Below are 12,519 nucleotides of genomic sequence, written 5' to 3'. Positions count from 1 at the left end.
GCCGGGGTGGAGCCAGACCACGCTGACGGTAATAGAGGGGCCCCGGGAGGGGAGCTCGGGGCTGTCGTGTGGAGTGGGATCCCGTCGTGCTGCTGCTCGAGTCTTCACTGTCGTCTCCATCTTCACCGTCTCGGCGTCGCCAGTCAGGCAGTCTACCAGCTGTCCTGACTGGGACACGTAGTTACCAAGTGTGAACTGTTAAGGCCGTTAACAAACAGAGTGCTTCCTACTCAGTCACTACACAAGTAAATCGGCTTGACGTTTCAGGTGATGGCCCTTCTTCAGCGCAGCTATATTCACTGAATTACGGTTGGAGCTCACACTGTTCCGCCGAGTTGCCTGAAAAACGCTTAAGTTGACGTGCGGACGCTGTTGAAATAACATGAGCAGTCGCGTTTATTTGTTTATTATTTATTTTGACCACAATACAATCGTTTCATTCAAGGTTAAAATTACACAATTGTTTCCACATAAATTCTTGTGAAATAATCCCGGCACAAGACACTTGGGAGTCACTTAAATTCGCAGAGTCACTTATTGAAATGCAATCATTGGGACATGAAAAGTGAGATTATCGCATTTCCCAACAGCACCGCTGATGAAGAAACCAACCCGGACAAACTTTTCTAACGCTACCGATTTAAGCGATAGGCTGCCCATTTAAAAAAAAAATACTTTTACTGCACACAGATTTTCAAGATATACCATTTCTTTTAAATATTCCATTTATATATATACCTAATGTTTGTTTTCAAACTTGGTACGTGGGTCAAATTTGCAGCCTGCCGCTTACGTCATCGGTAGGGTAGGGCAAGCGAGTGACAACATGGTCGGTCGGGGAAATGAGCTGTAGGGGGGAAAAAAAACGCACAGATGAATTCTCCGATATCAAACATCAACACTAGTCACGAACACGACCCTGACATGGAACGCACGAGACAATAACTAAGCCAATTTATTACAACACACCTACAGCAGCAGCAGCACAGCAATACAGTGTTAATCATTACAGACAGTGAGCCCACTGTGACGGAATGTTGGGCTTTGGGTACAGGGGTTGTGCTGCTGATTCGGGGATGGGGGCAGGAGTAGGAGTGTTCTAAAGGAGGCATGCTGCTTGGTAGGGTTTGCCGCGATATCATTTTTCACATCAAGGCTTTTCACATTACGGTTCATGATATGACGATTATCGTAATGTCAGTTTTCCCGAAACTTTGTAATTGTATGTCCGCAATGCAATTGTACTGTTGTCGTGCTATGCTGTACTTGGCAGTACAAAGAAGAGATTACGTAAAAGTTTGTCAACTGCAGTTTGCTCAACTGTAAGCCTAACCGAAGTCAGTCATATAATCATTGCAACTTTACAATCCGTAATGCTGAAAACGCACATGCTGTCAGTCACACAATAATTAAGTGATTAGAAACAATGCGTCATGTAATTGCCTGGCCGTCAATTTACTCGGAGAAAAAAACTTTGCAAAGCACCAATTTAACGGACAACAGCTATTCGTTTTGAACTTGAATAATCACGTCAATTACTTAATAAATAAATTTGTACAAAATTAAACTATGAAGAATCAGCAATAGCCACGATATTACGACAATATGCAAAGCAGACTATACAATTATTACGGACCTTGTAGCGTCTTACGGAACACCGTAGTGATACATCACGGCAACCCTACTGTTAAGCGATGGCGACATGCTTTCTGAATCCGCCTGAAATGGACATGGATGGAGGGGGGGGACGTCTCTGCTCCTATAGGGAGGGAATGCGCAGTGAGGAGCAGTCTCAGCAATACACGTGTGGCTGCAGGAGCCACGGGGGAGGGAGGACAGAGGTCGCAAACGGGTACCCGATACCCGTACCCGATACCCGGCTACCCGTACCCGGCCGGGTACGGGTAGCCGTTTGCGACCCTGGTGCGGCTGGGTACGGGTAGCCGTTTGCGACACTGGTGCGGCCGGGTACAGGTAAGGAATCAAAACCCGTTTGCAACCTCTGGTGGAGGAGTGGGAGGGGGAAGAGGCTTGAGATGCAGGGCGGGGCTCACTGCAGTGACGAGGGAGGAGATGGAGGGATTCACTTGTAGTCGAGCAGGTTGAGGTCCAGCTTGTAGTACACGTATGGGTAGTACTCCTGTTGACTCAGGTTCAGCCCAGGGATGTCCATACTCGCCTGTGGAGTGAACAATAGGGTTGAGGGCATTCAATTCAGTCGTGAACAATTTTCAAGTCACCGGTGAGGAGCTTTACTGGTCAGACTACGGTCAATACATTTGCATGTATAAATAATGCATTTGCAAACAAGACCATTTTGTTAGGTGGTGGAGGGTTAAACATAAGAATGTTTCGCGCTGCGCTACGAACCCGGCGACCCCAATAAGATTCCCGCTCACGGCCACCAAACAGCAGTGACGATTATCCAAACTGGTGCTGGGCCTCTCCTAGGGCGTTTCAACCTCAAATAGGTACCTGGTGCGGTGTGTCAACATCGCCACTAGGGAGACAAAGGTGGCTGGGCGTGGAGCTAGCCACATCACCCCATCGTGTGCCATGCCAGCCTTCATAGGTGCTCACTAATAGCACTTGCCCCAACAGTCTGTTAAGGCTACGGGGGGGGGGGGGGGCATCTTTGTCTTTGTCCATCAAAAGTATTCGAAAGTCCTATTCTGCCCTCGGTAAGGAAAGGGTTCCCCCCAGCCCTGATGTGACCCCGTGGTTACATCGATGATGGCGGCGGCGCTGCTGTCGAGGTGCTTGTAAAGTCCGTTGAGCACTTCCCGCAGCTTGCGAACCATCTTCTTGTTGGGATGCAGCAGCATGGCCTGGAAGTTCACTGGGAGTCCATACCTGCACACGGCAACAAGGCATCCATGGGCACCCGATGACAATGCTTTACATATTGACCGCTGGCTAAGTCGCATACAGTAACAAGTACGTCCTGCTTGAACCTGTGCTCCAAATAAGGGTTAGGATTTTTCTAGTAATTTAACCAATGATTTTGACAAGTAAAATATTAATTTTAGGAGGTAATATGAATCATTACCCAGAAGTGATGTGCATTTTTTGCATGGTTTACATCGACTACATCCTTATGTTTTCACTGCAATGTTACGTTGAACTACTGCACAAAATCGCGTATTAATAACATTGCATGATTTTTCATCTGCCAGAAACATCATCATTGGATCGCTCACCGCAGATCCTGCATGGTGCATCACGGCACCGACCAACAACAACTTGTGCTCCAGAAGCCATCCATGTTCCATCGGATTAATCTGTCGCCAAACTGCGACACGGTCAATGACTCGGCAGGGACTGCAGCCGCTGCTGCGATGGCTCGTGTGTGCGCGTAACGCGATGCGCATCAGGCCGAGTGCATTGGCTAGGAGATGGGGGGTGGGCCGCCGGGGGGAGGGGCGGGGGCGTACCGGAGCACAGACTCCACGAACACCCGCAGCGCCTTCACGTGCGTCCACGCGATGAACGCCTCCGAGAAGTTCACCTTGAGCCACCTCACCAAGGGACCCTGCATTGCACGTGAACACACGCGTGAACGCACATGCGTGAACACACCCATTCAACAATAACTGAATTAATTACGTGAACGACTCCCATCGTTTTTTAATTTAATGGGTGTGGGAAGGGAGTGTGGGGCTGTCATGCATAGGAGTGGTCTGGTATTGTGCCACCAAACCCTTTGTGCGCCATGTCTGCTTTAAAAAGGTGCTCGTTAACAGCACTTGCCTCAACAGTCTGTTAAAGGCTATATGGGGGATCTTTGCGATTGTATGTACATATGTACAACTCCTTTCGCTAATTGTAGGTGCGATTATCACGGTTGGTGGTATCGTAGTTAGTGCACTGTGCTATAAACCCAGCGAGCCAAGTTTGCTTCCCAGCCACGGCCAGCACAAGTGGCACACCTCCAAACTGGTACTGATTGTAGGCCTCCTCTAGGTCGACTCAACCTTCAATGAGTAGCTGGTGTAGGGTGTACACATCTGCACTGGGGAGACTAAACCTACCAGATGTGTTGTTGGCCACACCAACTTCCCGTTATGCACTTCTCCAGCCGACATAGATGCTCACTAATAGTACTTGCCCCAACAGTCTGTTAAGGCTACAGGGGAAGGATGTTTGTGTTTTATTATCTGTGGGTGCACACGAGCATACAAACTGCTTTTTCTTGTCGGAGGCGAGGCGCGTGATCTCCTCCTTGTCAGCTGCCAGCTCCACCTCGTTGTACTGGAACTCCCGCACGGTGAACCTGGGTCCCCGTGTCCCAGCGCGAGCCGACAGGGAAAGACGGGGCGGGCGTCAAAAGAGTCTCAAAAAACCGCGACACGTACCGACATATGCAAGACCCAACATTAATATTACTCCCATCAGAACTACGGGTAGTCTCATGACACAAGACTGACTTAAGAAAAGTGTTAAGAATAAAAAGAAATGTGCAAATGTTTCAATCCGGTAACACTCTCCAGGATGTAACTGTCCTTGGAAATGTTAATCAGCGATAACGTTACCTTGTGAGCCAAACAAATGAAATGACATCACATGGTGTATGGCGTAATGACCTTGGCTGAAAAGGCTTATCCATGGTATTGTTATTTTGGCCAGCCTTTTCATCAATTCGGTCAGTTTTTTAATCGGGTAATTCCCCAACAGCAACAAAGCTATGTACACGACTTTCATTTATACTGCATCCTCCTTACGATAGTTTACCATGAACCCATATTACAGATAGTGCAGAAGGACAGACTGACGGACAGGGCTATTCTTTTAACGCTTTCAACCGTAGTTCAAAGACTTTAGAAATTTTGTTTAAAGAGGCAAAAAAATCCACAATGTTCTCACTTGCTTTCACGCGCCTTGTGCTTGAAGTCATCGACAGCTTTCTGGAATAGGGTAACCGTGAACATACCACCCTCCTGGTCTTCCACGATCAACCTAGGCAGCAGTAGCAACACACGGTACTCACATTACACTCACTACTCTCATCAGCCAGCAGCCCACTACACTCACTGGAGGATCTTCATTAAAAGCAAACTTGGGAATGCACACTGTGCTCTAAAGGACGAAGATTCGTGCCTAAATGCTTCTGCAACTTAGACCACCTTTCATTTAAACCACTTCAGGGCACTGCTATTGTAGAGACAAGGGCACCCACAGTGGCAGCTGTCCCTATGCGGCACAAGCTGTATGCAGCACTGGCCTGTAAATGTGCATTAGTCTACTAGTGGGTTTTTTTCCCAAGCAAGTAATTTCGTCATTTTGTAAAATTTGGACCAAAACTCTGGCACACAAGGCCTACTCGTTTTTCACCAAATTCACAGGAACTGTCATGTTCACTGTGAAGCAAACGGTGCGTATCTATGGTGAATACACCACTGAGTATGAACCAGAGCAGCCACTCGGCTCGAACGTCAACCTACGCAATAAGCAGCAAAACACGCTGCCGCCAGGCCATGTCGCCACCCCAAACGTCTTTTCGAACTTATTTAGCTGACCTCGGAGGTGAGTGCACCGCTGCAACGACGAAGGGAGACTCACTTGGTGGAGCGTGGCACGACCATGTCCGTCAGCGTCTCGTACACTTTGTTCCACTCGGTGTACGCCGCCCTGCGGGTAAAGGGTTCGGAATAAAATAGACTTTAGCAAAGGAGGTCCGATGTTAAAGGGCACAAATGTATGAAGTGATTTGAGATCATTAATAGGCTCAACCAAAAAAGAATACCCCCCAAAAAATCCTCTATTATGGAGGCTCAACCCTGGCAAACGGACACAATGACGAGATGGAAAATAGGTTGTCCGCTCATATAGACTGTTGATTCTTTTCATCATCATGAGCCATGATCAAATAACTGCTGGATAAAGGCCGCCCGAGCCGTCGCCATCTCTCACAGCCCTGCGATGTACTCATCCACCAAACAGCTGCACATGCGCCGGTGTCTTCGCTCGTTATCTTCGCGGTGGATGTCCCCTTTGGGCACGTTTCCTCTCTCGGCTGCCACTCCCGTCGTTAGCCTCGACCAGCAGCCACCGTCCCTTCTAGCAACGTGTCCTATCCAAGCCTGCGTACGTTTATTACCAGTTATAACGACGTCTCTAACTGATGTTTTCTGATGAATGTGTTCCTCTTTCTGTCCTTTCAATGTCACTCCAAGCACAGCTGAAAGGTGTGCAAAGAAGCATCCGGCAATGCATGCCCGCTTGAAAAAGACTCATTATACTCGGCAGATAAAGGTGCACAGAGGCCCAACTCCGCCTTTAAGAGAAAGCCTTGCCCTACAGAAGACCTCGTAAACATTGGCCTTGTTGCAAGCCCACAACGAAATATATTTTGTTCATGTACGGTGCCGTGACGCACTTGGGCACGATGACGAGCAGGGTGACGAGGTACTCCGAGTCCAGGACAAAGTCCTCCTTACGGACGATGTCAGCCAGGCTACGCGTCATCAGGCTGCCACTGCACCCAGAAGACAAAAACACACAGAGAGCGAGGCTGAAAACACACGACCACCCGCTTCCCACGAGAATCACGGGAACAGATGGAGACGGGGAGCGGCGAGGAGGCGACACGGTGTGTGGGGCCTCACGTGTTCTTCCTCTCAAGACTCTGCAGGCTGCCCTTGAGGTTGTTGTACACGGACGCGCGAGACTTGAGGTCATTGTCAATCTGAGAGACGCCCTGAGAGACGCACGCAACGCAAACACGCACATGGGCGCGCATAGCGCACAACAAATCACACACACTTGTGGCGTACATACAGTGCTTAATTTTCCAGCTGGGCCTGTCGGGGTTTGGCAACCTATAAAACATATCAACACCCAACACACCACATCCAATTAGCACAGCTGGCTACTTATGGTATGGTGCAAAAGAAGTTCAACATACATACACCATACATATAGTTCGCTACGCTACGCTTCCCACCGTACCTCTCTAGGCCTACTGCAGTTTACCAGTGAGCCTGAACATATCTGATGAAAAATTAAGCCCCGTGTGTATATAGTTATCAAATGCCCTGTTATTCAGGCTACAGAAAATGTACATGGTGATGTAGAATAAAAACAGTGTATCAGCAATGCAGCTGGGCTTTTGGAGTACACTGCTTTGAGCGGAGGTATTAAAAAACCTTTTCCTGAATGAGAGCATAATACAACTCAAATACACTTTAGCGGGGCCGCACATTTAACACACACAAGCTCCGTAACATTATTAACTAACAACGTGAAACGCACAAATGCAATCCCCGTGCCTGCTTTCCTCATGCATATGCGCGATGCCGATTTCCTGTGAAATATTTCTGCAGCAGCGAGGCATTATGCAGGCACTGCATGCGTTACCTTGGCTATTATGTCGGATATGTTCTTGAGAGATTGCTTGATGGGGTACTTGGCCATGTCCCACTGGAAGCGTGTCACGTAGGTGAAGAGGTCAACTGTGGGGGAATCACGCATTTCACACACACATGTGAAGCGGGCACCGAGTGAAGTTCAGTAGATAATGCACCTCTTAAATAATGATAACAGACTATAACACGCACAATTTTTCGAACAGAAGAATTTTTTTAAGCGCGACTCGGAGGCACAGTGCTCAGCTCAGACGATAGCTCTCGATGGTACCCAATCGTTTCACCGCCACGCAGGAGTTTCTGATCCATCTATATACCCTCGCCTTCAAACCAGTAAGACATATTACTAATCACGAAAAAGAACACATGCAGGTTGAAGATATAATCTTGACCGTTTATAAAAGTGGGCTGGGACACATCGCCAGAAGGGATGACGGCCGATCGTCGACAATAACGACGGAGTAGCGCCACAAGTGCACACAAGAAGACGTCAACAGTGGAGTGGAGCAATGACATCAACTCGTGTGCTAATTTTACGTGGATCGTTACGTTGCAGGACAGTAAGAGGTGGGGACGGCTTGGGGAAGGTTTTATACAGCAGTGGATTCACTGGCGGAGCCAGTGGGGGGGGGGGTGGCACGTGCCCCCCCAATGATCCGATCGAAATCCCTAATTTTGATCGGATCATTGGGGTTTACTAGTAATAAATCGGCATTTTGCAACCCCCACTGCCACTGTGTAGCATATTATTACGTTCCAGGGACTCTATGAGATGACAGGACAATAGTCTGAGTCCATAATTGGCAATAAGTAACGGCAAAGCAGTTATAAGTGACTCAGAATTGTGCGCAGTTGCGTATACAGTACACAACTTCCCTGAAGGCAAACACCTTCAGCGAGCACGATGTCGATCACACACGGTTCGAATTCGACCCTCGATCGATGGCTGCGCCATCGCCGTACACGCGTCAAATAAAAAGCAAGGGACAAGTCCTTACTTACTAACAACTATCATTTTTCATTGCTGGAGGGGTTGCCCCCCCTACCTGAAAATCCTGGCTCTGCTATTGAGTGGATTGATCATGGCTGATGCCGATTCTTAACCCCTAGCCCACATCTATCCCCTAACCCCTATCCCACACTGTTGCTGTTATCTCAACAGCAGCTGTGCTCAGGCGCTATCCGCCAGTAAACTTCCAATCCTCACCTCCGTTGGCGAGGAGGTTTTCTTGCACTTTGTCACGGGAGTCTTCCAGCACCTCGGCCATGTACTGAGCAACCTTCTTCACCACGCTGCACAGGGCCACACACAACACCATCCCTGTCAGACTATCAACCTTGGGCTGCATATGCCTTGAAAGGGCCCAATCACGTCAATCTCAGAAGGAGAGATGGCCTGATTAGTAATTAAATTTGAGACTGCCTGGAAATAGCAGGTGTTGTAGGCTTGGGTTGCAAAGTGAAAAGCATATGCAAGTACAGTGAATGGATTCATGAATCCATCTGTGTAGGAACTTAGCGTGTCATCATTTCTGATGCATGCGTTTTTTCTCTAGGCACTCTGGTATCCTCTCACGTGAAGTCACTCATTAATGGAATTAGCTAAACATCACAATGTATGCGTACTGTATTTTGAAAAAGTATATAGTAGCGACTTATTGATGCTTTTCTGGGTAAAGGGCATTTATTATCGAGATTATTACGTGCAATACATTGGTGGGAGGTGGCGGTTGGTGCTGAGGGGACTAATGTGAATGTTCGCACAGCACAGCACAGGCACTGGATGTCACTGTATTATGTAATGAGTGATGAGTGGAGAGTGTGTGTATGCATGGGCGGGCGCCTGTCCCCTATGGACAGGTGGAGCGGTGGTATAGTGATTAGCACACAGCAATATGATTGGCGGCCATGGCTAACATCACTAGGTCGACTGAGCATTAACGGAGTACCTCAGAAAGAGGGAGATAAAGGTGGTTGACTACCAGGCTACACTACCTCGTTCGTGCACTGTTCCGGCGAGCTGCACTTGCCCCAAAAGTCTGTCAAACGCTTTATGGGGGAGGGGGACCTTTGTCTTTGCTTGTTCACCGACAAACTCACGTTTCCACAAAGGTGTCCAGCTTGGCGAGTTCATCGGAGAGGCCCACCAGAACGTCCAGGGTGCCCACCTGCATCACAATGCACGCACTACCGGTCACCGATTCACCAACACCACCTTTGTGCACCGACCACACCATTCACAACTGGCCCACCGCAGCTGTCACCGCTACCCCGGTGGACACCACCCACCTTGAGGTCTGGGATCTGGAACTTAAAGTTGGCCGAGAGGCTGTTGTTGCGTGTGGTCTCGGCATTCAGCTTCTCCCATGTCTGCTGGCACGTCTTGTCGCCCGGGGCCGAAATCAGCCAGAACTCCGACATTCTGCCTGCGAGAGACACGCAGTGGGGGGGGGGGGGGGGGGGAAGCATCAGGTCATTAGTCGATTAAGTGGACTATATTGAGAAACGTGTGAGTGGTTCCTTTGAAAATTACGGGCCGCCTCACACATTCTGCTGTCTTCTGAAGGTGGGAAACCCCCTACAGGCCACTACCCAGCGTGCATTGACGTCACCAAGTCCTGCCCATCACCACCCGTCCAGTGGCACATGTCAGAACAGAGATGATATATAACCTCTTAAACCCTTTTTGTATTTTTGTATTGGTCAGTAATCGATTGCGAAAGTAACACAAATACAGTACGACTCACACAAGGCCTCCCTGAGACTCTCCTATAGAGACTGTCTCTCCCATCACGTTGAGTGCATCTCTTTTCTCGCACTCAGACTGTCACCCAGATCTCTCAAGAGACTCCCTCTCCCAGCAATCAAGACTGTCACCCAGATCTCAGAGACTTCTTCTCCCAGCTCTCAGACTGTCACCCAGCTCTCAAGAGACTCTCAGCACTCAGACTGTCACCCAGATCTTAGAGACTTCCTCTCCCAGCAATCAAGACTCTATAGTCACCCAGATCTCAAGAGAATCTCTCTCCCAGCACTCAAGACTGTCACCCAGATCTCAAGAGACTCCCAGCACTCAAGACTGTCACCCAGATCTCAATAAACTTCCTCTCCCAGCAATCAAGACTGTCACCCAGATCTCAAGAGAATTCCTCTCCCAGCACTCAGACTGTCACCCAACTCTCTCAGATACTCTCTCTCCCAGCACTCGTGAGAGCCTCCCTTATCGCTGCTCTCAGGGTACCGAATCTCTCATTTGTCACAGAGACTGGGCTCTCAGAGAGACCCTCACCGCAGCTCTCACGCTCGTTTGAGTCTCTCTCCGCGACAGCGACTTTCACAGAGCGCGGAGAGCTGTCGCTGCTGCTGCTGCCGGGTGGGGGCGACCGAGACGGGCAGAGGATACAGGCAACACCGACGCTGCGGCCTGCAACCGTTCCAACTCGGCTCACGACCATTCCCTCACCTCAAAGTCCCGTCAATTTCCTCACCCTCACACATTCCTCACCATCATCTCCCTCACCACCATATTCCTCCCCTCCATCTCCCTCACCTGCATTTTCCCCTCACCTTTCTACTCATCTCTCTTGTACCCTCACCACTCACACCCTCACCTCCTCCGCCCTCACCCCTGGCTACCCTCACCTCACTCACCCTCATTCCAAACCTCCCTCTCAGTCGTCACTCTCACCTTTAGTTCCCTCAGCTTCCTTGAGCCTCACCACCATCGCCTTCTTCACCAACACCCTCACCTCTCACACCCCTCACCTTCACGTCTCCCTCACCTGCACCCATCACCGTTACCTCTCTCACTCACCTCGCTCAACCTCACCTCCTCACCCCCCTCTCGCCTTCGCTTCCCCTCACCTCCACCCTCCTCACCTGCCTTCTGCACAACTGACTCACCTCACCAACCCTCTCTCACCCTCCCTTCGTCTCCCTCACCACCTCCACCAACCTCCCCCACCCCTCTCACCTCACCTACCATCTCCCTCACCCTCCTCTCATCTCCCTCACCACCTCCACCAACCTCACCCACCCCTCTCACCTCACCTCATTTATCATCTCCCTCACGCCCCTCCACCCGACCCGTCTCGCTCTCACACCATCCCCTCACCTCACTAACCTCACCCTCACCTCACCCTCACCAATGGCCCTCACCTGGCGGTGAGGTGGGGGGGGGGCGCTAACAGGAGCCCGGCTCTGGCTGTGGGGGGGCCTCTTGTGTTGACGACGTCTCGTGACTGCCAGGGCCTCTGCGTGATTGCGTCACCACCGCCACCACGTAACCTCCTCACCCGCGTACGTGGCTGCGTCACGACGGGGTGACGTCATCACGCACAATGGATCGTCATCGCGTCCAGCGGCGTTGCGTTTTCAGCTGCACTGCCGCGCGCTCTCGTGGACAGCGGTGGGGTGGTCCGGATGTCTCGCGACCCCGCCCCGCCCCCCTCCCCCCCATGAATTAAATGGGGATCACAAGACATCTGGACCACCCTGTACACAATCTGGCAGTCCAGCATTGGCGGCTTAAGTTTTCAAGTTTCATTTATTAGGTATAGCCCTGTGAGCCATTCGGCTCTTGAATCGGGTGCAACCGCAACAAACAAAAAAACAAAAACATGAAAAAAAACAGCATGATACTGCTGATGAGACATTGAATATCGAAACCGGTCCTTGTCCATAACATCTGGCAGTTCAGCATTGGCTCAAAGAAACCTCACACTGCTGATGAAACACTGAATATCGAAACCGGTCCTTGCCCATAACATCTGGCAGTTCAGCATTGGCTCAAAGAAACCTCACACTGCTGATGAAACACTGAATATCGAAACCGGTCCTTGCCCATAACATCTGGCAGTTCAGCATTGGCTCAAAGAAACCTCACACTGCTGATGAAACACTGAATATCGAAACCGGTCCTTGCCCATAACATCTGGCAGTTCAGCATTGGCTCAAAGAAACCTCACACTGCTGATGAAACACTGAATATCGAAACCGGTCCTTGCCCATAACATCTGGCAGTTCAGCATTGGCTCAGGCAAGTCTAACACTGCTGATGAGGCATTGAATGTAAACCGGTTCTTGCCTATAAATATCTTGCAGTTCAGAATTGGTTCAAGTGCATGCATCCTGACTGCCGATCAGACATCGCGTT

General features: G+C 49.8%; 1 protein-coding gene across 5 annotated transcripts; it reads right to left on the bottom strand.

Annotated features, from left to right (window-relative positions):
- Positions 1-395: 395 nt before the first annotated feature.
- Positions 396-11,623, bottom strand: ATP6V1C1 (ATPase H+ transporting V1 subunit C1). 5 transcript variants are annotated; one of them, XM_078593767.1, is made up of 13 exons: positions 11,523-11,623; positions 9,654-9,790; positions 9,465-9,532; positions 8,572-8,657; positions 7,357-7,451; positions 6,606-6,697; positions 6,377-6,475; positions 5,560-5,628; positions 4,864-4,956; positions 4,180-4,273; positions 3,435-3,532; positions 2,727-2,853; positions 396-2,179 (listed from the first exon to the last, which is right to left on the bottom strand). In XM_078593767.1, exons 2-13 carry the CDS (start codon positions 9,783-9,785, stop codon positions 2,084-2,086), a joined length of 1,149 nt encoding a protein of 382 aa, XP_078449893.1. In that variant the 5' UTR covers positions 9,786-9,790; positions 11,523-11,623; the 3' UTR covers positions 396-2,083. The 5 variants fall into 5 exon arrangements, with proteins under 5 accessions (XP_078449893.1, XP_078449896.1, XP_078449894.1 ...); XM_078593770.1 differs by having other exon boundaries at positions 11,510-11,616; XM_078593768.1 differs by having other exon boundaries at positions 11,479-11,610.
- Positions 11,624-12,519: the final 896 nt, after the last annotated feature.

The sequence above is a fragment of the Lampetra planeri genome, chromosome 4 (genome assembly GCF_965212315.1).
Source record: "Lampetra planeri chromosome 4, kcLamPlan1.2.h2, whole genome shotgun sequence".
Taxonomy (NCBI): domain Eukaryota; kingdom Metazoa; phylum Chordata; class Hyperoartia; order Petromyzontiformes; family Petromyzontidae; genus Lampetra; species Lampetra planeri.
The sequence above is the reverse complement of the archived record's forward strand: the minus strand, read 5'-3'. Positions and strand labels throughout refer to the sequence as shown.